The 19,468-nt window shown below is 58.8% G+C and overlaps 1 protein-coding gene across 1 annotated transcript in view; it reads left to right on the top strand.

The window, feature by feature from the left end:
* The first annotated feature begins 483 nt into the window (after positions 1 to 483).
* Positions 484 to 19,468, top strand: part of P2RX3 (purinergic receptor P2X 3) — a 28,544-nt gene continuing 9,559 nt past the window's right edge. Inside the window, exons 1-8 of the mRNA XM_066360436.1 lie at positions 484 to 853; positions 10,390 to 10,525; positions 10,936 to 11,007; positions 11,246 to 11,309; positions 11,995 to 12,088; positions 12,398 to 12,475; positions 12,901 to 13,042; positions 13,957 to 14,093. Coding sequence (XP_066216533.1) covers positions 735 to 853; positions 10,390 to 10,525; positions 10,936 to 11,007; positions 11,246 to 11,309; positions 11,995 to 12,088; positions 12,398 to 12,475; positions 12,901 to 13,042; positions 13,957 to 14,093 — 842 coding nt within the window. The 5' untranslated portion in view covers positions 484 to 734. The remainder of the gene's footprint in view (positions 854 to 10,389; positions 10,526 to 10,935; positions 11,008 to 11,245; positions 11,310 to 11,994; positions 12,089 to 12,397; positions 12,476 to 12,900; positions 13,043 to 13,956; positions 14,094 to 19,468) is intronic.

Here is a 19,468-nt window from a genome sequence, read left to right as displayed (position 1 = left end):
CACAACTCCCCCTACCCCCCCCCCCAAAAAAAAAAAAACGCAATATGATAACGCTAAAGGTAGAGCTTTAGCCACTGCCACCTCGAGTTAGAAATATGAACTGACTCTTTACTCACCCCCTCCCAGGAGACCAAGGGAACTGCTTGAGGCCCCTCCCCTCGCCCATTCCTTCGAAGGCAACTTGGGAAGGGTGGGGACGCCTGCAGAGCTGAGTGGCTTTAGGAAGACAGGAGTGAAGGGGGTACTCAGCTCTGTACAGGCAGGCTATTAGATGGCTGGTGGGTGGGGCTTTGCGAGGGGCTTTTAGGAGAGCAGAACGCAGCTGGTGAGCTGGGCTGAAGACGCAGCATAAGAGGACGGAATAGAAACGGTAGACAGAGTGCAGATAAAACATGAGTCTCAGAGGGCCCTCGCCAGCTCGATCCCAGGCAATCAGGAGCCTGGGATTGGAGACCCCACCCCTGCCGTGACATCACAGGGGAGTGGGGTGGAGACGAACAAAAAGGGGTCCCCCGCCCTGGCCTTGGACTCTTGGCAGCCCAGAGTATCAAGAGCAGAGAGAGCCTGGGCACTGGGCTAGGGTCGCCTGACGTAAAGGAGCAGGCTCCCCACTCCGCAGCCCCTGTGAGCCGCCCCCTCCAGGCCTCCTTGGTCCCTGTTTCCCTGTCTGAGGAGCTCCCCCTCCTGAGACCACCACGGGGTCCCTCTGAGCAGCCCCTGAGCACTCTTTCAGCATGAACTGCATGTCAGATTTCTTCACCTACGAGACCACCAAGTCTGTGGTTGTGAAGAGCTGGACCATTGGGATCATCAACCGGGCAGTTCAGTTTCTGATCATCTCCTACTTTGTGGGGTGAGTCTGTGGCCCCTCAGGTCCCAGGAGGGGAGGGCTGCCCCGTATCCTGCCCCCTCTCCCCCCACGTTGCTGTCCAGTTTCCTAAGCTTCTCCTCTTTGGGGGAAACGGTCTCTTTGGTGGAGCCGTGTCTCAAGAACTGGCCTCTGCTGCTTCCTTGGACCTGGTCCCACGATGAGTTCTTTCCCCCAGTAAATCCTCCAGCCTAGGAGAGTGGTCCCTGGCCACACACCCCAAGGGGCGTCCTGGCCCCAGCACTGCTCTCCGCGGGGAGAGGTCCCAGGGGACCGTCGCCGCTCTCCCTTCTCTCATCCACACCCCCAGCCAGAGAACAGACAGACCCCCGAACACACGGCTTCCCGTTGACCTCAGTCAACTCTCGGGGTTTGCGAGGAGATGAGGGGGACAGAAGGGGATGGACGGCCCTGAAATAAAGGAGGTGGTGACAGGTTGACTGTGGGTGGGAACGAGCGCCTCTGGGGGAGAGGAGAGAACTTGAGGCGCCTTAGCATGAAGGACCCTTCCTGGCGACCCGGGCCCGGGGCGGGGGGCAGCTCCCAGAGGGTCAGCCACGCTGGGGGCTCGTTCCCTTGTGAGGGAGAAAACGCAGGCACCGATAACACTCAAGAGAAGAATTGCTGAGAAGAAAAGTGGCCTTGCTGAACACGGTGAGGGTCCCTCCTCAGGAAAGCAAAAATACTCCTCTTTGTCAGGAAGTGTCAGTTCCCTGCTCGTACCTGACTTTGCCCCGTACTACCGTCCTGGGCGATGCCCGAGAGCCAGCGAGATCCAACAGCCCTCTCGGCCCCCACCTGTTAGAGACACCCCACTCGCCCACCCACAGACACATACACTCACACAGGCGCCCTCACGACAGACGTCCACACCCGTCCACACAGGCGCACACATACATGCACAGAGGGCCAGGGACACACAATGGCCGGGGCAGAAACGCAGACTCTGTCCGTCCCGTGGTCCTGCCCACACGCTGGTGGGCAGCAGGACGCACAGGCCGGAGCCTGGAGGGTTTCCTCCCTGGGGTGCAGGACCCCGTGCCCGCTGCTCTGGGAGACAGTGGTCTGTGTGTGAGAGACAGCTGGCCGTGGACAGCTGCCACGCGTCAAGGCACGCAAGTCCCCGGAGACACCCCGTGCGCGTGCAGGTCGCGCAGGGCGCGTGGGTGCGCGTGGAGGTGGGTGGACACGGCCGGAGGGGCGTGGGCTCCGCGTGCGGGAGGAGAGCCGGCGGGCTCGGGCACGCGGACGTTGTAGACAAGGCTCCACATCCCGTGCTGCCCGCGGGGACATTGGAGAAGGGACTCCAGCTGCGAGGGGGGGTGAATAGCCTCGAAGTTCCCTCTGCGTCTGAGGCTCTGAGACATGTTAGCAGATGTTCCGTGCGCGCACCTCTGGAGCCTGTCTCACAGTTGGTTCTTAAGGGTCTGCGTTCGCATGCACGTGCGACATGGCGATCGTTTGTGCGTGACCACAAGATGGTCTGTTGGTCCAGGTGAGAGCCAGGAGCTGGCTCAGCACATTGCTGGCCCCAGGCAGGGGGTGGATGCAGGGCGAGCAGAGACAGCGGCTCCGGGGCGGCCTGCTCACACCCCACGTGCCCTTGTCTGTCCTTCATGGCGGTCCGGCCTGATGCTCGCCCCTCGGCGCTGGAGCCTGGCCTGTGGGAGCTGGCAGGAGATGGCGTCCTGATCTCCAACCCCATCCATCTCCCGGCCTGACAGCCCCCCCCCCCCCCAGCAGGGCCTCCACTTACATCAGCGCTCTGCCGCCAGCCTCCCGACCCGGCCTCTGCACGGGAGCCATTAGGACTTCCTGCATCCATTGTCATTCATGTAGCAAAAAGTGATCGAGCCTCTCTTCGTGCCAGGATGGTGCTCCGAGGATAGAATGGTGGGCGAAAGCAGACAGGGTCCTCACCCCTGTGGAGCGTACAGGGCACGAGATGCCCTGAACCAAATCACCCCTGCAAACAAATGTGAAATCTCACCTGGGCTTCGGGGTGTGAAGAAGAGGCCCACGGTCCAAGGGGAGCGGCTAGTGTGCAGGTACCGACCCTGCCAGGGGGCTCCGAAGGCTCCAGCAGGTGTGGCCTCCAGGCCAGTATCTGAAGGACAAGTAGGAGCGACCCAGGGTCCGGAGAGAGTTCAAGGCAGAGAACCCCAGCTGTGCAAAGGAAAGGGGCCAGACTGATGGGGAAAAGAAAAGAAGGTCCCTGTGGCTCGAAGACAGGGAGCCAGGGGCAGGTGGGGTGAGACGGGGAGGGGGGGACAGGCCTGAAGACAGGGAGCCAGGGGCAGGTGGGTGAGACGGGGACGGGGAGGGGGAGGGGGACAGACCTGAAGTCAGGGAGCCAGGGGCAGGTGGGTGAGACGGGGAGGGGGGGACAGGCGTGAAGACAGGGAGCCAGGGGCAGGTGGGTGAGACGGGGAGGGGGGGACAGACCTGAAGACAGGGAGCCAGGGGCAGGTGGGTGAGACGGGGAGGGGGGGACAGACCTAAAGACAGGGAGCCAGGGGCAGGTGGGTGAGACGGGGACGGGGAGGGGGACAGACCTGAAGACAGGGAGCCAGGGGCAGGTGGGGTGAGACGGGGACGGGGAGGGGGACAGACCTGAAGACAGGGAGCCAGGGGCAGGTGGGTGAGACGGGGAGGGGGACAGACCTGAAGACAGGGAGCCAGGGGCAGGTGGGGTGAGACGGGGACGGGGAGGGGGACAGACCTGAAGACAGGGAGCCAGGGGCAGGTGGGTGAGACGGGGAGGGGGACAGACCTGAAGACAGGGAGCCAGGGGCAGGTGGGGTGAGACGGGGACGGGGAGGGGGACAGACCTGAAGACAGGGAGCCAGGGGCAGGTGGGGTGAGACGGGGACGGGGAGGGGGACAGACCTGAAGACAGGGAGCCAGGGGCAGGTGGGGTGAGACGGGGAGGGGGACGGGGAGGGGGACAGGCCTGAAGACAGGGAGCCAGGGGCAGGTGGGGTGAGACGGGGAGGGGGACGGGGAGGGGGACAGGCCTGAAGACAGGGAGCCAGGGGCAGGTGGGTGAGACGGGGAGGGGGGACAGGCCTGAAGACAGGGAGCCAGGGGCAGGTGGGTGAGACGGGGAGGGGGACGGGGAGGGGGACAGGCCTGAAGACAGGGAGCCAGGGGCAGGTGGGTGAGACGGGGAGGGGGGACAGGCCTGAAGACAGGGAGCCAGGGGCAGGTGGGTGAGACGGGGAGGGGGGACAGACCTCGGACCCCTCCGGCCTTCCCTTGGTACGGAACAGGGATGGATGGGGCACCGCTGAAATGTTTCAGTGTGTGTGTGTGTGTGTGTGTGTGTGACAGAGAGAGAGAGAGAGAGAGAGAGAGAGAGAGGGAGATTGACTGAGGGAGACAGACAGACACGATGGCATCTGAGTAGGGAAGACAACTCCGGCTGACACTCCGGGGGCTGGGAGTAAATAGGGGAGGATACAGGAAAGTGTGCGCACAGAGCAGTCCGATGGAGACAGATGACTGTGGCGGGGCTCCATAGCATTTGAAAGGATTCTAAATTCAGGGACGTTAGTACTTGAATCTTTTTCCATAGTGCGCCTGCTGGTAGAGCAGAGACACGGCCTCACCTAGGCCGGTGTGACAGAGACCAGCCGTGTGTGACAGAGGCCAGCCGTGTCTTCTGTGCACGCCCGGCCAGACACCACCTAAACGTACCCCGTGGGCTCTCACCCCACCTCAGCCACCTGTCTGAGGTTGGCACCGCCGCACCACCGGTTTCCTGACCTACCCCAGGTGCAAAGAGGCCAAGATGTACCTAGTGTTTCTCCGTGGTCTTTCCTGGGCCCGGGTGGCAATCCAGTCTCCTCTGGGGGGTGGGACTTCCTAAGAGCCAGTCTCCTTTCTGGATCCTGTGGGGACCTGAGGAAGAAATAGAAGGAGATTCCTGGGGTCTGGGTCCCTGGAAACGCTGGTGATACATTGAGGTTGGTTCCTCTAGCGATGAGGGCAGCCCCAGCCCTTTGATGTTCCACCATGAGAAGGGCCTGGGGCGGTGCGTGGGCCTCTGAGCCCAGCACGGCCCCGCTCTCCCTGTCCTGTCTCTCCCTGCCCCGTCTCTCCCTGCCCCGTCTCTCCCTGCCCCGTCTCTCCCTGCCCCGTCTCTCCCTGTCCCGTCTCTCCCTGCCCCGTCTCTCCCTGTCCCGTCTCTCCCTGTCCCGGCTCTCCCTGTCCCGTCTCTCCCTGTCCCGTCTCTCCCCCTGCCCCGTCTCTCCCCCTGTCCCGTCTCTCCCCCTGTCCCGTCTCTCCCTGTCCCGTCTCTCCCTGTCCCGTCTCTCCCTGCCCCGTCTCTCCCTGCCCCGTCTCTCCCTGCCCCGGCTCTCCCTGCCCCGGCTCTCCCTGCCCCGTCTCTCCCTGCCCCGTCTCTCCCTGCCCCGTCTCTCCCTGCCCCGTCTCTCCCTGCCCCGGCTCTCCCTGCCCCGTCTCTCCCTGCCCCGTCTCTCCCTGCCCCGGCTCTCCCTGTCCCGGCTCTCCCTGCCCCGGCTCTCCCTGCCCCGTCTCTCCCTGTCCCGTCTCTCCCCCTGTCCCGTCTCTCCCCCTGCCCCGTCTCTCCCCCTGCCCCGTCTCTCCCCCTGCCCCGTCTCTCCCCCTGTCCCGTCTCTCCCTGCCCCGTCTCTCCCTGCCCCGTCTCTCCCTGTCCCGTCTCTCCCTGTCCCGTCTCTCCCCCTGCCCCGTCTCTCCCTGCCCCGTCTCTCCCTGTCCCGTCTCTCCCTGCCCCGTCTCTCCCTGCCCCGTCTCTCCCTGTCCCGTCTCTCCCTGCCCCGTCTCTCCCTGTCCCGTCTCTCCCTGTCCCGTCTCTCCCTGCCCCGTCTCTCCCTGCCCCGTCTCTCCCTGTCCCGTCTCTCCCTGTCCCGTCTCTCCCTGCCCCGTCTCTCCCTGCCCCGTCTCTCCCTGTCCCGGCTCTCCCTGCCCCGTCTCTCCCTGCCCCGTCTCTCCCTGCCCCGTCTCTCCCTGTCCCGTCTCTCCCTGCCCCGTCTCTCCCTGCCCCGGCTCCCCCTGCCCCGGCTCCCCCTGCCCCGTCTCTCCCCCTGCCCCGTCTGTCCCTGCCCCGTCTCTCCCTGCCCCGTCTGTCCCTGCCCCGTCTCTCCCTGCCCCGTCTCTCCCTGTCCCGTCTCTCCCTGTCCCGTCTGTCCCTGCCCTGTCTCTCCCTGTCCTGTCTCTCCCTGCCCCGTCTCTCCCTGTCCCGTCTCTCCCTGTCCCGTCTCTCCCTGTCCCGTCTCTCCTCCTGCACACGCCAGTCCGCAAGCTCACCATTTCCACAGCCGCCCTCTCTGGTTCCTGATATTCAGCCTCACTCCAATCTTAGGGAGAAGCATAATCCATAAGTCTTTAAAATGGGCGGTTGCTCTAGTTTAAAGAGAAGGGGTGGCCTGGTCGGTTGGCTTAGTGGATGGAGTATCGGCCCAACGTGCGGATGTCCTGGGTTCAATCCCCAGTCAGGGCACACAGGAGAAGCGACTGTCTGCTTCTCCTCCCTTCTCTCTCTCTTCCCCTCCCTCAGCCAGTGGCTCAAGTGATTCAAGTGTTGGCATCAGGCACTAAGGATAGCTCAGTTGATTCAAGCGTTGGCCCCATACGGGGGTTGCTGGGTGGATCCCGTCGGGGCACTTGCAGGAGTCTGTCTCACTATCTCCCCTCCTCTCACTTAAAAGAGAGAGAGAGAGAGAGAGAGAGAGAGAGAGAAGGGCCGGAATTCTACCTTCTGGGGCCCCCATCCCACCCTCTCAGCCCCAGGTTGCACCCTGAGCACCTAGTCAGCTCAGTAAGTGACCATGTGGTGGGAAAACCTGTGGGAACGCCACCTTACAGGTTTCAAGAGAGGAGTGGCTTTGTTCTCGTCTCCCCTCTTCCCTGGCCGCAGCGCATGCCGGGACCGGGAGGTCCGTGGGACAGGGAGCACCTGGCTAGCAGCCTCACTCTGACACCAGCTAGGAGTGAGGTCTGGACAGGTCGCTCCAGGTCTCTAAGTCTCAGTCGCTGTGTCTGAAAAGCGGGTTTAGGAACGCGTCTGGCAGGGAGCTGTGGCGAGGGGACTTGACCCGTGTCAGTGCCTTGCCTGAGGTGGGTGACTCAGAATCAGATGGTAACTATCATTTTTGCATAGACCCCCCCACACAGCACCTCCCCCTTTCTCCCGGTCCAGTTCACACCTTCCTGAGAGACCCCTGTGCTCCCGGCAGGCACAACGCACCCCCGTCACGCCCGCTCTCTGAGCGCCCCCCGACCCCCTGCGGGTGGGCAGGAGGAGGCCGGGACCCTGCTCGGGACCCTGCTCGGGCCTCCTTCCTGCACACCCACCTGCCAGGGAGCTGCTGCCCGCCTTCCGCTCTCTAAATAATAAACCAGCAACGTGAGAAAAAATAAGTCAGAGTGGCAGAGTCAGTGCCAAGAACGAAAGACTCGGTCCTGCCCCGTCGCCCGGCTCTGGCCCCCGGGGACGCGCTCGGCTCCTCTGTTCTGGAAGTGAAGCTTCCCCTTATTTGAAGCTGTCCTGACGACGTGCTCGGGCCCCACGGGGCCCCTGGAACTCTCCGCTGGTTATTTAACTCAGAGAGAGAACTCTGCTGTGGCCTCAGCGCACCCCCGGGCACAGAAAGGGGCCCTGAAGGAGGAGGACGTGGGGGGGGGGGTTTACTTGTTCCTCCACGCCCTCAGCCTTCCGTCCTGAGATGCTCCTAAGCTGGGAGATGCTTTCCTCGGTGACAGGCAGGAACCAGCAGGACAAGGACCTGGGACACAGCTGGAGGCCCTGTAATAAAGTAATTGCGAGCAGCTGGCCCGGGTTGGAACCCGCCCGCCAGCTTGGCAAGCCAGGGCGCCACCCTGTGCCTCAGTTTCCTTATTTGTAACATAATGACAACCAGAGAGCCGTGGGATCGGGCCATAGTTAGCATCCGATGACTCCTTCACGCATGCGGCACTGAAGCGTGCTGTGTTGGTTAGATGCTAATAATAATCTAATAATCGGAACCCTGCTTCTCGTCAGCTAATGTTCGCGGACCTGAAAGACAGGGGGCCGGGTGGCAGGAAACCGTTTCATTAGGTCGCGCTCGGAGACGTCTCTGTCCGTGGCTCGGCACACTGAGGTTCCAGGGTGCACTGCGGCTGTGCTGTCCCCTTGGGTGAGCCTATGGTAGTGACAACAGCTCTCTCAGCTGGGAGCAGAGAGCTGGGGCCTGAGCCCTCCCTCCCTCCGCTCCACGGGACCCAGGCCATGAGCTGAGAATGCTCATTTTGGATAGCTTTCTCTAACAGGGAGGTTCCCTTCTTCTCTGCTGGGACCTAAGATGGCAGACGAGGTTTCTCCGTGAGCCACGCTTCCTTGCGAGACCTTGGTGCACCCTCTTCCCCTCCAAGGGAAAAAGGAAAAGTGCCGAAGAGATACAGCTCCCGGCCCCTTGGACTTCCACAGAGGCGTGCGTTCCTAAGAGAGTTTTACAAAAATGCGAATAGCCCTTAATGGGGCGTTCATCAGGACGTGGCCTGCGGTAAGGCCGCGACAATAGAACAGGTGACAGGTTGGCGCCATCTGCCAGCCCGCCTGGGACTCCATCCTTCCCCTCCCACTCGAGAGAGCATGCAGGAGTCGAGTGCACACGGCAGGCCCTGCGTGGGGATAACCTGAACCCTCTCACGGAATCAGTAGGTGCTTGCAAATGTCTGCCTGTGTTCAGACAACCCTGATGGGCCGTGCCTGTCCCACAAGTGACTGACCCCCAGCGTAGCCCAGGAGCTGCGCCCCCCGCATGCTCCAACATCGGGGGGTCCCAGGGGTCGTCCAATCCAACATCTCCTTGGGAGGTGGGAGTCAGGCTTCTCCTTGAGACCGCCCAGCCTGTCACCGTCACCACCTCCCGTGACAGTCCACAGACCTCCCTCGGGGTGAGAACGCTCCTGGGGTTGAGGCCCTGAACAGTCAGTCTCCTCACAAAGTCCTCCAGGCAGCCCGCGTGTTGCCCTCAGCGGCTTCCCAGCCCAGGACACCCCACCCCCCAGCTTTGTCTTCATTGCCCTACACCGGCTCCAGTTCCTTCCGCTGGGCTTCCTCTGACGGGGTTCTCCAACCTTGCACCACCCTGGTTAGCATGCCGAAAATGACCCTCACTCAGCATTCCCAAAAGCACGCTCCTAGATGCCACTGGATGTCACCAGCGTTTCTCCAAAGCTGAGCACGCGCAGCGTTCTCCAAGCATATTTGGTGAGGTTTCCTCATCCGCACAGCGGGCACAGCAGCAGCACCTGCCTCCCAGGGTGCAGTCAGGGACAAATAGGACTGCGCCTCCTGCTGGAAGCACGGTGGTAGTGAGGCCAAGTGGCTTGAGCCTTCAAGACGGTAATGGGTGATTTCTAATTGGAAAGGTGGGCACCTCACTGATATGCAGAGGTAAGAGTTGTCGACAGGCTCTTCTTGTTGCTGGGGAAGGCTGCCAAGAGTCTGAGAAGTCAGGTAGGGATGAAAGAAGGAAAGGGTCCCTCCCCTTATCCCAATGGTCTGGTAATGGCTGGAAGTAGCAGGGAGAAGCCAATACAGGTAAATGTCCACTAGGTGGCAGCACAATCCAAGGAATAATCATTAGAGGATCGCGCCCCACCCCCCCATCCCGCCTGATTCCATCTACCTGCCAGGTAAAGGCTCAGCAGCTGCTCCTCCCTTCCTCCTCCGTTCTACTCACGCGACGCTTGCGCAGATGGAGACTGCGGGGTGCCCAGTTCCCAAGTATCTTCATTGATTTGTTTATTGAGCACCTATTCCGTGATTCCGTGCCGGCACTTAGGATACAGCCACGAACAAAGGCTGCGATGCAGAGGAGTCAGAGGCCTAGGATGCTCTGCGCCTTATGTCTCTGAAATCCTGCGGGAGAGGTGGCCACCGCCATCAGCAGGAATGATAATGCGTTCTCAACGGGTGCTGTCGCCTCAAGGGGTGAAAACTGGGTCTCACTCTTTTTATGTATAAAGAATAAATATACACACAGTACATAAACTGGTATTAAAATTTCATGGAGGGGGGACAATTGGAGGTGGGGGAGTCTAAACATGTTCCTTAAATAGGAAATGGGGGGGATGGAGACACAGTAGTCAAAGCCAAGCCGGGGCTCACTGAGAAGTCCCACACCCCAGCACAGGCCTCCCTGCCAGGCCCCTGCCACCCCCATGTCGGCAGGGAGAAGACCCCTACCAGCCTCTGGCTAATGGGCCTACTCCTTCTCTCTCTCTCTTTTTTTTATTTTTATTTTTTTTAGATTTTATTTATTGAGTTTTTAGAGAGAGGAGAGAGGGGGGGAGGGAGAGAAAGAAAGAGGGGGAGAAACAGGAAGCATTAACTCCTGGTAGTTGCTTCCTGTATGTGCCTTGACTGGGCCAGCCCCCGGGTTTTGAACTAGTGACCTCAGCATTCCAGGTCAACGCTTTATCCACTGCGCCACCACAGGCCAGGCTACATCCTTCTCTCTTGCTTTCCATCCCTGCCTCCGGCCCAGGTGGGTTTTCTTACACGAGAAGGCGTACCAGGTGCGGGACACCGCCATTGAGTCCTCCGTGGTCACCAAGGTGAAGGGCTTTGGACGCTACGCCAACAGAGTCATGGATGTGTCTGATTATGTGACCCCACCCCAGGTACGGTCCCCCTGTGCCAGGTGGCTGTGTAGATGCCCAGACCCTGGGCAGGTTGGAGGGGCGAGTGCCAGTGGGACTCCCCAGCCAGAATCTGTGGCATCCGTGGCCCAGTGGCTGGGTGGGTGGGCTGGAAGCCTGGCCCGGCTTCCTGAGGGCAGCACTGGGCGTCCTCTCTCGCTGTGCCACAACTTGTCCCATAATCAAGGACGACACACAGAGGAAGCATGAGGGGCCAGGTGGGCAGTTGCAGGAGCCTGGCTTGGACCCCACATCGACCTTTTATCAGCCCTGTGACCTTGGCCAATGTCTTAACCGGGGGCTCAGTTTCCTCGTTTGCAGAATGCGGATAACAATAGGGTCTGTCTCACGAATTGGCACCATTACATTTTTCTCTCCATTCTTCTCCTAAGGGCACCTCTGTCTTCGTCATCATCACCAAGATGATCGTTACTGAAAACCAGATGCAAGGATTCTGCCCAGAGGTGAGGGGAGGGAGGGAGAGGAGGAGGGAGGTTGGATGAAGGTCAAGTAAGAAAACTCTGGAGGGGTGAGCAGTGGCAGGGAGGGGTGTGGGTGTAAGCAGAGGTATAAGGTGCGGCCTTAGAGCTGTGGCCCTGGCCTGACATCCACCGCCCAGAGGCCACCGGCTCTGGGGAGGCAGTGAGCACCAAGGGGCCATCCCAGGGCCCTTCACCCACCCGCAGATCTGTCTCCCCACAGAGCGAGGACAAGTACCGCTGTGTATCAGACAGCCAGTGTGCGCCTGACCGCTTCCCAGGTGGAGGTGAGTGGAGCCCCTTCCCCTCCGCCTCACAACCCCAAAGTGGCAGTGGGACACCCCCAGAGGAGTTCCCAATCCCGGGATGGGAGTGACAGACAGATGTGTCAGGAGGTGGAAGGTGACATCAGGGAGGTGCTGTGGAAGCCAGAAGAGGTCCCAAATGGCTTCCTAGAGGCAGAGACATTTGAGACGGGCCCTGAAGGATGGGCAGGCTTAGGCGCTGGAGGTGCTTCAACAGGGGCCTCTGGCAGAAGGAAAAGCAGAAGCAACACTCAGTGTCGGTGACTGGGGAACACGGGGACCCTGCAAGAGGAGGGCTTGGCCCAGGCCTGGGGAGGGAGGGGGGGAGGGCCCTGCGGGACTCTTGACCCCAGCAGACCTCCCTTGCCCTGCCTGTCCTTCCCCTGCACCTGCAGGATCTGCGTGTGCGTGCATGTGCGTGCGTGTGTGTGTGCATGTGTGTGCGCGTATGTGTGTGCGTGCATGCGTATGTGCGTGTGTGTGCATGTGTGCATGTGCGTGTGCATGTGCGCGTGTGTGTGCGTGTGTGCACATGTGTGTGCATGTGCGTGTGTGCGTGCGTGTGTGTGCGTGTGCGTGTTGGAGGAATCTGATGAGGAAGGTGGTGGGGTAGGGGAAGGACGTAGCAGAGTCGCACAAGTACAAGCACTGTGTCCCACCCTCTCAGGGATCCTCACCGGCCGCTGCGTGAATTACAGCTCTGGGCTCCGGACCTGTGAGATCCAGGGCTGGTGCCCTTCCGAAGTGGACACGGTGGAAATGTGAGGACCGGAGCTGGACGGGAAGAGCCCCCACCCCCTCCCCAGCTCTCCTTCGCCACTGTGGGCAGCTCTGCCCCTCTGAGCGCACAGGGCACCCTGTGGGCACCCGCCAGTCATGTCCCCTGGGGCGGGGACGTGGCCGCAGCATCGCACCTTCCTCAGTTCATCTCACCTGCCCTCCTGCTGTCCCTCTGGCCCTGGGACCCAGAGAGGCCATGACCACATGCGGCTGGGAGCTGCCCACCGGGAAAGGGGGCCCCCGGGGAGAGCGCCCCATTCCCATCTGCTTCCTTCTGGTCTCACCCACAGGCCTGTCATGATGGAAGCCGAGAACTTCACTATTTTCATCAAGAACAGCATCCGGTTCCCCCTCTTCAACTTTGAGAAGTGAGTCCTTGCTCCTCCCCAAGGCCGAGGGGCAGGGCACCCGCCCCCCTGCCGCCTCCCTTTCAGAGGGTGACACCGCTCCCCACGGTACTCCCGCTCTTCCCCGGCTCCCCGGGGGCCCTGGGCCGGCTCTGCCAGCCAGCCCCGACCACCGACTCTCGGGTGGACTCCGGGGCCAGTTTCTCTGCCAGCTGGGAGCTGAGGGACATTAGCCCTGAACACTCATGACCCTGAGACGGGAGGGAAGGTGATGGGAGTTACAGGAAGGATGCAGGGAGGTGGCGAGTGTCCAAGAGATGAGGTCCCAGACCCCCTGTCTGGGCCGGGGAGGGCCCTGAGGCTCTGGGAGGCTGGAGAAAACCTCGAGCCGGACTGTCCCCACCTGGACAGTGGGCCTCACCTCTCTCCTTTCTCCCTCCTCTCAGGGGGAACCTCCCTCCCAATCTGACCGCCAACGACTTGAAGACCTGCCGCTTCCACCCTGACAAGGCCCCCTTCTGCCCCATCTTGCGGGTGGGGGATGTGGTCAAGTTTGCCGGGCAGGATTTTGCTAAACTGGCCAGCACGGTGAGGACATAGCCGCTCTTCCACGGATTTGGGGACCCCTTAGCGGGCAGTGGGGACGCAGGGGTAGCAGAGCAGCCGTGAGGCAGCGCCACCTAGTGGTGGCGGGGGCCTCCCAGGCCTGCCACCGGCTTGGCCCCCCCACCCTCCGCTCGCACCTGTCCCGAGCAGTCCTGCCCCCCTCCCCCACCCTCCCTCTGAGCGGTCCTGCCCCCCTCCCCCACCCTCCCCCAAGCCCCGTTTCCCATTTCCGTCTTTGCACGCCTCCTGCAGACAGAGAGGCCTCAGAGCTCTGAAAGGTGGGTCTGTGGCCACTTTCTCCAGTGCTGTTAGTTAAGGGACTGGAGATACCAAAAGCAGGGTCTACAGCAGGGGTCCCCAAACTATGGCCTGCGGGCCACATGCGGCCCCCTGAGGCCATTTATCCGGCCCCTGCCGCACTTCCGGAAGGGGGCAGCTCTTTCATTGGTGGTCAGTGAGAGGAGCATAGTTCCCATTGAAATACTGGTCAGTTTGTTGATTTAAACTTACTTGTTCTTTATTTTAAATATTGTATTTGCTCCCATTTTGTTTTTTTACTTTAAAATAAGATTTGTGCAGTGTGCATAGGGATTTGTTCATAGGTTTTTTTATAGTCCGGCCCTCCAACGGTCTGAGGGACAGTGAACTGGGCCCCTGTGTAAAAAGTTTGGGGACCCCTGGTCTACAGGCTCGAGGGCTCTCTCCCTGAGCTCCAGGACTTGTGTACTGAGCCACCCGTGACAACAAGGTGGCTTTTTTCTGTCCCCACCTGCATCCTCCACTTAAAGAATGCAAAGAAATCACTGGTCTATTTGTCACCCGCCCCCGCCCCACCCTGGCTGAGGACAGGGACGAGCAGGGCTGTGGGGGCGCTCAAACCTGGCCCCTTTCTCCAGGGCGGAGTTCTGGGCATTAAGATCGGCTGGGTGTGCGACTTGGACAAGGCCTGGGACCAGTGCATCCCCAAATACTCCTTCACCCGACTGGACGGCGTCTCCCAGAAGAGCAGCGTGTCGCCGGGCTACAACTTCAGGTAATGCGGGGATGGGCCATCATTGTCAGAACCACCCCTGAAGCCTCAAGGTACATTGGCGAGAAAAGGTCCCGTGTTCCCCGGTCAGGTGTCTGCTCAGAATTAGAAAGGGTTTTCCAACAGTCAGCCTCTGGGCGTCAGACCATCCCGGGAGGTCAGGGCTGCCGTCACAGGGGGGCCGTGCCAAGGACTCGAGCTTCTGGTCGGTGGGTCGGTCGGTGGTGAGGCCGCCTGGCCCGGGGCTCCTGCAATGTGGGATTCTGCGGTTCTGAGCCGGGTTTGCGCTGCGGCTCCCAGGCCGCAATGAGCCTAAGTCTCTCCTAGGTCACCCCTTTCCTTCTTTGCGCCTGCATCTCCTAAGGGTCCTCGCGCCGCAAAGCAGGGGCACTGGCTGGCATCATCTTGCTGGGTGGAAATTTTGTATTTCTGTCCAGAACCAGGAAATTTCATTTGAGTCGCAAATAACGACAACGGTCATTAGTTCTTAAGTGCCTTTCCCAATAAGAACTCGAACCAGTCCTTAATACCATCTAGTTGATGTTCCCAGTGGCCTGAGACACGAGGGGTCTCCCCTCTCCTCCCTCCCACTGTGAAGCGAGGGAAAGAGAAGAACCCAGGAGAAGCTCTTTGGAACCAGCTGAAACCCCTTCAGCAAGCCCTTGACCTTCTCCCCTCCTCATTCCCCAGCCACGAAAGGGCAATAGCATCGTTAGTACCTCGAGTATCCCATCAGCCAAGGTCTAAAGAGCCTTAGCTCTCTGCTCTGTTTTTCCCTTACATTTTGAATATCCTGACGTCTCTGACCTAAGGACACAGTGTTATCCGCAGACTGATTGACTAAATAGGCAGTGATGGGGGGAAAAACCCGTATAAGATTATATTTCAGTTATATGTGCAGAGAACTGTTACTCAGATTTCCTTTGTTGTAGCGATATTTTCCAACAGAATGATATACATAAGAAAAAAAAAATTATTTCACCTTTTTTCTTTTTACCTTTCTTTGTAGCTTGAAAAGGTAGTTAGTTACCCATCCGATTAAGCTTTATATTTAATCGTTTAAAATATGCATGTATAATCTCTGGAAAGAAGGGTTTTTTAAAATTTGAAAGTGGCTTTCATAATCAACTCCAAACTTTAAAAAATCATAGGAAACAACACATATTTTAAAGTAGGTTAAAAATACTGTTTGGCTCCCTGGCAGAAATTGGCATATTTATTCAGTCGGGTACATCACACTGAAATCAATACAAAGGATTTTGTATGGTGGCTTAAAATAGTAACATATTAATAAAATTCTCATGATCTAAAATGCAGGTTTTCATCTTCATAACTTCCCTCTGGCCACTGGGAATTCTTCAACCCTCCAAATAACTTACTTGGCAGGAAAGCTTATGAAGAGGATGTAACCATTGGGAAGACCCCGGCTGGTGGGGTCATACAGTTTTAGAACAATGTCTTTCATTTCGGGAAGACTCGGTTAGGAGTGCTTGATCTCCCGGTCAGTGCGCTATGGCTCGTGCACGCACACCTCCCCTAGGGGCTGCAGGACACGAGGCAGAGCTGGCTCTAAGGAAGCTTGTCTTTGGGAAGACAGAGCTGAGTGAGGATCCCTAAGGATCCTGGGAGCATAATTCCCCCGGGGGCCTAGGAAACCGTCTGACCGGATCCCCTCACCAAAGACCTCCAGGCCTAATTTGATCCTTGTGGTTTAAAAGACTTTCCAAAGGAACAGCACCAGCGTAGGAGAGTATCTGACAGCCTTGGCAAGCAGAGGGCCCTGCCTAGGGTGTCCATCCACCCTCCTTCATGCTGCCTCCAAACTACTAGCACCAACCAGACACCCAAGGCTAAGCTAAGAGCCCACCCTTTCTTCTTTTCCAAGTGAGAGGAGAGGAGATAGTGAGACAGACTCCCACATGTGCCCTGACCAGGATCCACCTGGCGACCCCCGTCTGGGGCCAATGCTTTGCCCATCTAGGGCCCATGTTCACAACCGAGCTATTTTTAGCACCTGAGGTGAGAGCCATCCTCAGCCCCCAGGGCCAATGTGCTCAAACCAATTGAGCCATGGCTAGGAGGAGAGAGAGAGAAAGAGAGGGTGGGGGGGAGGGAGGGAGGTGGAGAAGCAGATGGTCTCTTCTCCTGTGTGCCCTGACCGGGAATCGAACTTGGGACATCCACACAGCAAGCCAACGCTCTACCACTGAGCCAACCGGCCAGGCCACCTTTTAGAACCCTAGGATGACAGGAAAAGGGCCACAGCCAGGGTCAGCGTGGGTCACGGAGCAGTTCCTGGGATGGGTTCAACACAGGCTGCTCCTGAGAATTGCACAGGCTCCTTGTTAACGCTTGTTAGCGGGCACAGGCTGGGCACCCTGTGTGCAAAGTGCGTTGTGTGCTTTGGTCCGCTGCCCCCCCCCCGTTTGCAAGGGAGGTGCTACAATCCCCCCACTTCGCAGGTGAGAAAACTGTGGCCTGCAGATTTAAATCAAGTTCCCAAGGTCACAGAGCTGATAAACATGGGAGCCAGGGTGCTCTTCACCCCAACCAGGAAGGCTAGGGACATTGACACTTGTTAATCCTCAGAAAAACATGCCTATGAGCTTGAGACCTTTGTCCCCAAAGAAGAACCTGAGGTCCAGGGTGGCTAGAGGACTAGCGGCTGAGGGGGGCACAGTTCAGAGCCTGGCCCTTTGTCCCCCAGAGGCCAGGGTTTGCTGCATCCTGCTGTTTGTGCCTTTTGCTCTGGAGGAAATGGAATCATCCAGCCAAGATGCAGCCTTGCTTAAATATGCAAACTCAGACTTCCAGCGGCAGCCAGCATTCGCATTCCCGTCACTAATTACTTCTGCAGCTCCTTTCCAACACCCCCCACCCCCCGTCGGTTTTTAAGACTCTTTGCTGGCAGAATCAGAGATGTAGAGAGTCTGTAGCTGTCGAAGCCGCCTTGAAGACACCAAGACAGAGGCAGTCATTCTGCAGATGAGGAAGTAGAGACTTCAAAGGGGGAATGACGTGCTCAAGGTCACGGGGGCATCTTAGAGTCGTCTTAGAGGTCATTTGCCCCCAACTCCTACAATGCCTCTCTCTGCAACACAGCCCTAGACAAAGGGGCGGCTTCACAAAGTGGCCTGTCCATCACCATCACTGGAGGGCCTCAAATTACTGTAAAGATGACTTGTTTTGAGCCAAAACATGTCTGCCTTCAACCCTCACCCAAAGTACCTGGTGCTGTCCATCTCAACTAATCGTTGTGTGATCTGAAGGTTCGCATAGGTCCCTACCTACCCAAAATGTGGTGGGAAGATTTCCTTTTCCTCCTGAGTCTATTCTGCGTGGCTCAAGATCCCAGGGGCTGCTTTAACTTGCTTTTGTTTTTTAACATGGTATTTTAATGAAGCCTCTTTCCATCTACCTTGAGAGTGTGCAGTTGGTGCGTTAGTCTGGATTAGCAATGGACAAAGCGCAGCATTTCTGAAACTGAGAGCTGGTACACAGGTGACAGGCACCCCAATGGCAGGGCTGGTGCCTGCATCGCGCGTGGACCCTCCGTTCCCCAGGGCGGGATTTAACCGCAGCACTGCAGCCCCCAGTGCTGGGAGCAGGCACTGTAGTGAGTACTGAGTGTGAGTTTGCGAGTGGGGGTGTGTGTTTGTGGGTGAGTGTGAGTATGTGTGTAAGCGTGGGTATGTGTCTGGGAGTGACCGTGTCCGTTGCGTGAGCAGGTGAGTGTGTGCGCATGAGTGTGTCAGTGAATAAATGTGGGCATGTGTGAGTGTAGAGGCAGAGATGGTACAAAGACAAATTAAAAATATCAGTCAGGGTCCCAGCAGGAAACAGATGGCACATGCAAATTGGGTAATTTGAGGAGAGTTTAATAAAGGGACTGTTTCTGAGGTGTGGGCAGGGTGTAGGGATGCCACAAAGGATCTTGTGGAGCCCAGGGCCAGGGACAGGGCCCTGGTGACCTCCCCGGGTCTGAAGGGGCGAAGGCAGGAAGCAGCGACTGACTTGGAGACAGAGCTAGTACAGGGCAGCCGGACAAGAGCTGGGGCCCAGCGGGGCCCTGTAAAGCCAGAAGCCCAGAAGCCGGGCAGCAGCTGAGGGCAGGGTGGGGGAGGAAGGGAGGAGCCCCACTGTCCAGGACCAGTCAGCTCTAACAACTTTCATTCATGAAATCACAGCCTGGCATTAACCTTTGGAGGTCTCTAACTCCCGTACACCCTGCCTTGAAAGCAGCACCATTTGCTGCCCAAGAAAACATGCCAGTAGTCACAGCCACGAGCAACATTGTCAGCAATTTCTTTTTTTAAAGGATACTTTATTTCTACAGATAAGATATAAATACATCCTCAGAGTAATAACTCCAAGAAAAACGGACAGGTACAGTGTAATGGCCTAGAAAGCCCCTTCACTTCTGTCTGCTCCCTTCAGGACCTGAGCTTCTGGCCAGTGAGGTCAGTTTCCTGCTCTGCGTTTGTATTTACGTGGCATAAAACTCCCAGACTTGGAAGGCCTTTCAAAGCCTATCCCTACACCTCAGATTAAGAGCCTCTCCAGCCCTTTCACACCTATTTTTTTTTTTTTTTTTTTCATTTTTCTGAAGCTGGAAACGGGGAGAGATAGTCAGACAGACTCCCGCATGCGCCCGACCGGGATCCACCCGGCACGCCCACCAGGGGCGATGCTCTGCCCACCAGGGGGCGATGCTCTGCCCATCCTGGGCGTCACCATATTGCGACCAGAGCCACTCTAGCGCCTGGGGCAGAGGCCACAGAGCCATCCCCAGCGCCCGGGCCATCTTTGCTCCAATGGAGCCTTGGCTGCGGGAGGGGAAGAGAGAGACAGAGAGGAAAGTGCGGCGGAGGGGTGGAGAAGCAAATGGGCGCTTCTCCTGTGTGCCCTGGCCGGGAATTCACACCTATTTTTGACGGGATGGACAGCTCATTGCCAACCCCACCCGCACCCCCATCCTCCCCAGGAAGCTGAGAAAGAGTTTGAGACTTGCCCAAGATCACACAGCCTAGTTAAGGGGTACATCAGGGCTCAGACCCAGTGACCTGATCTATAGCCGTTGCCTCTAGCAAACCTTCCACCAGCATATTCCTTGCAAAAAATAAACAAGCGGCTCTAGGAGATAAACCCGGTAGCGACTGCTGGAATGAGGAGAGAGAAGAAGCAAAATGGCGCGCCTCGCCATGTCTGATTCTCGCTCCTGAGACACAGCTTGGCTCCTAAAAGGCACCGCGGTTTTGGATCCCCTCCCGTGGCGTCTGGGGGAGAGAGCGCTCGCCCGCCCGGCTGCTGGATGTCCCGGGTGCTGTCAGTGTTTGTGGTGATCGTTCCGCGCGGGAACGGCGCCCACGGCAGCTCTC

Source organism: Saccopteryx leptura, chromosome 1, assembly GCF_036850995.1.
Source record: "Saccopteryx leptura isolate mSacLep1 chromosome 1, mSacLep1_pri_phased_curated, whole genome shotgun sequence".
NCBI classification, from domain to species: Eukaryota; Metazoa; Chordata; class Mammalia; order Chiroptera; family Emballonuridae; genus Saccopteryx; species Saccopteryx leptura.
The sequence above is the reverse complement of the archived record's forward strand: the minus strand, read 5'-3'. Positions and strand labels throughout refer to the sequence as shown.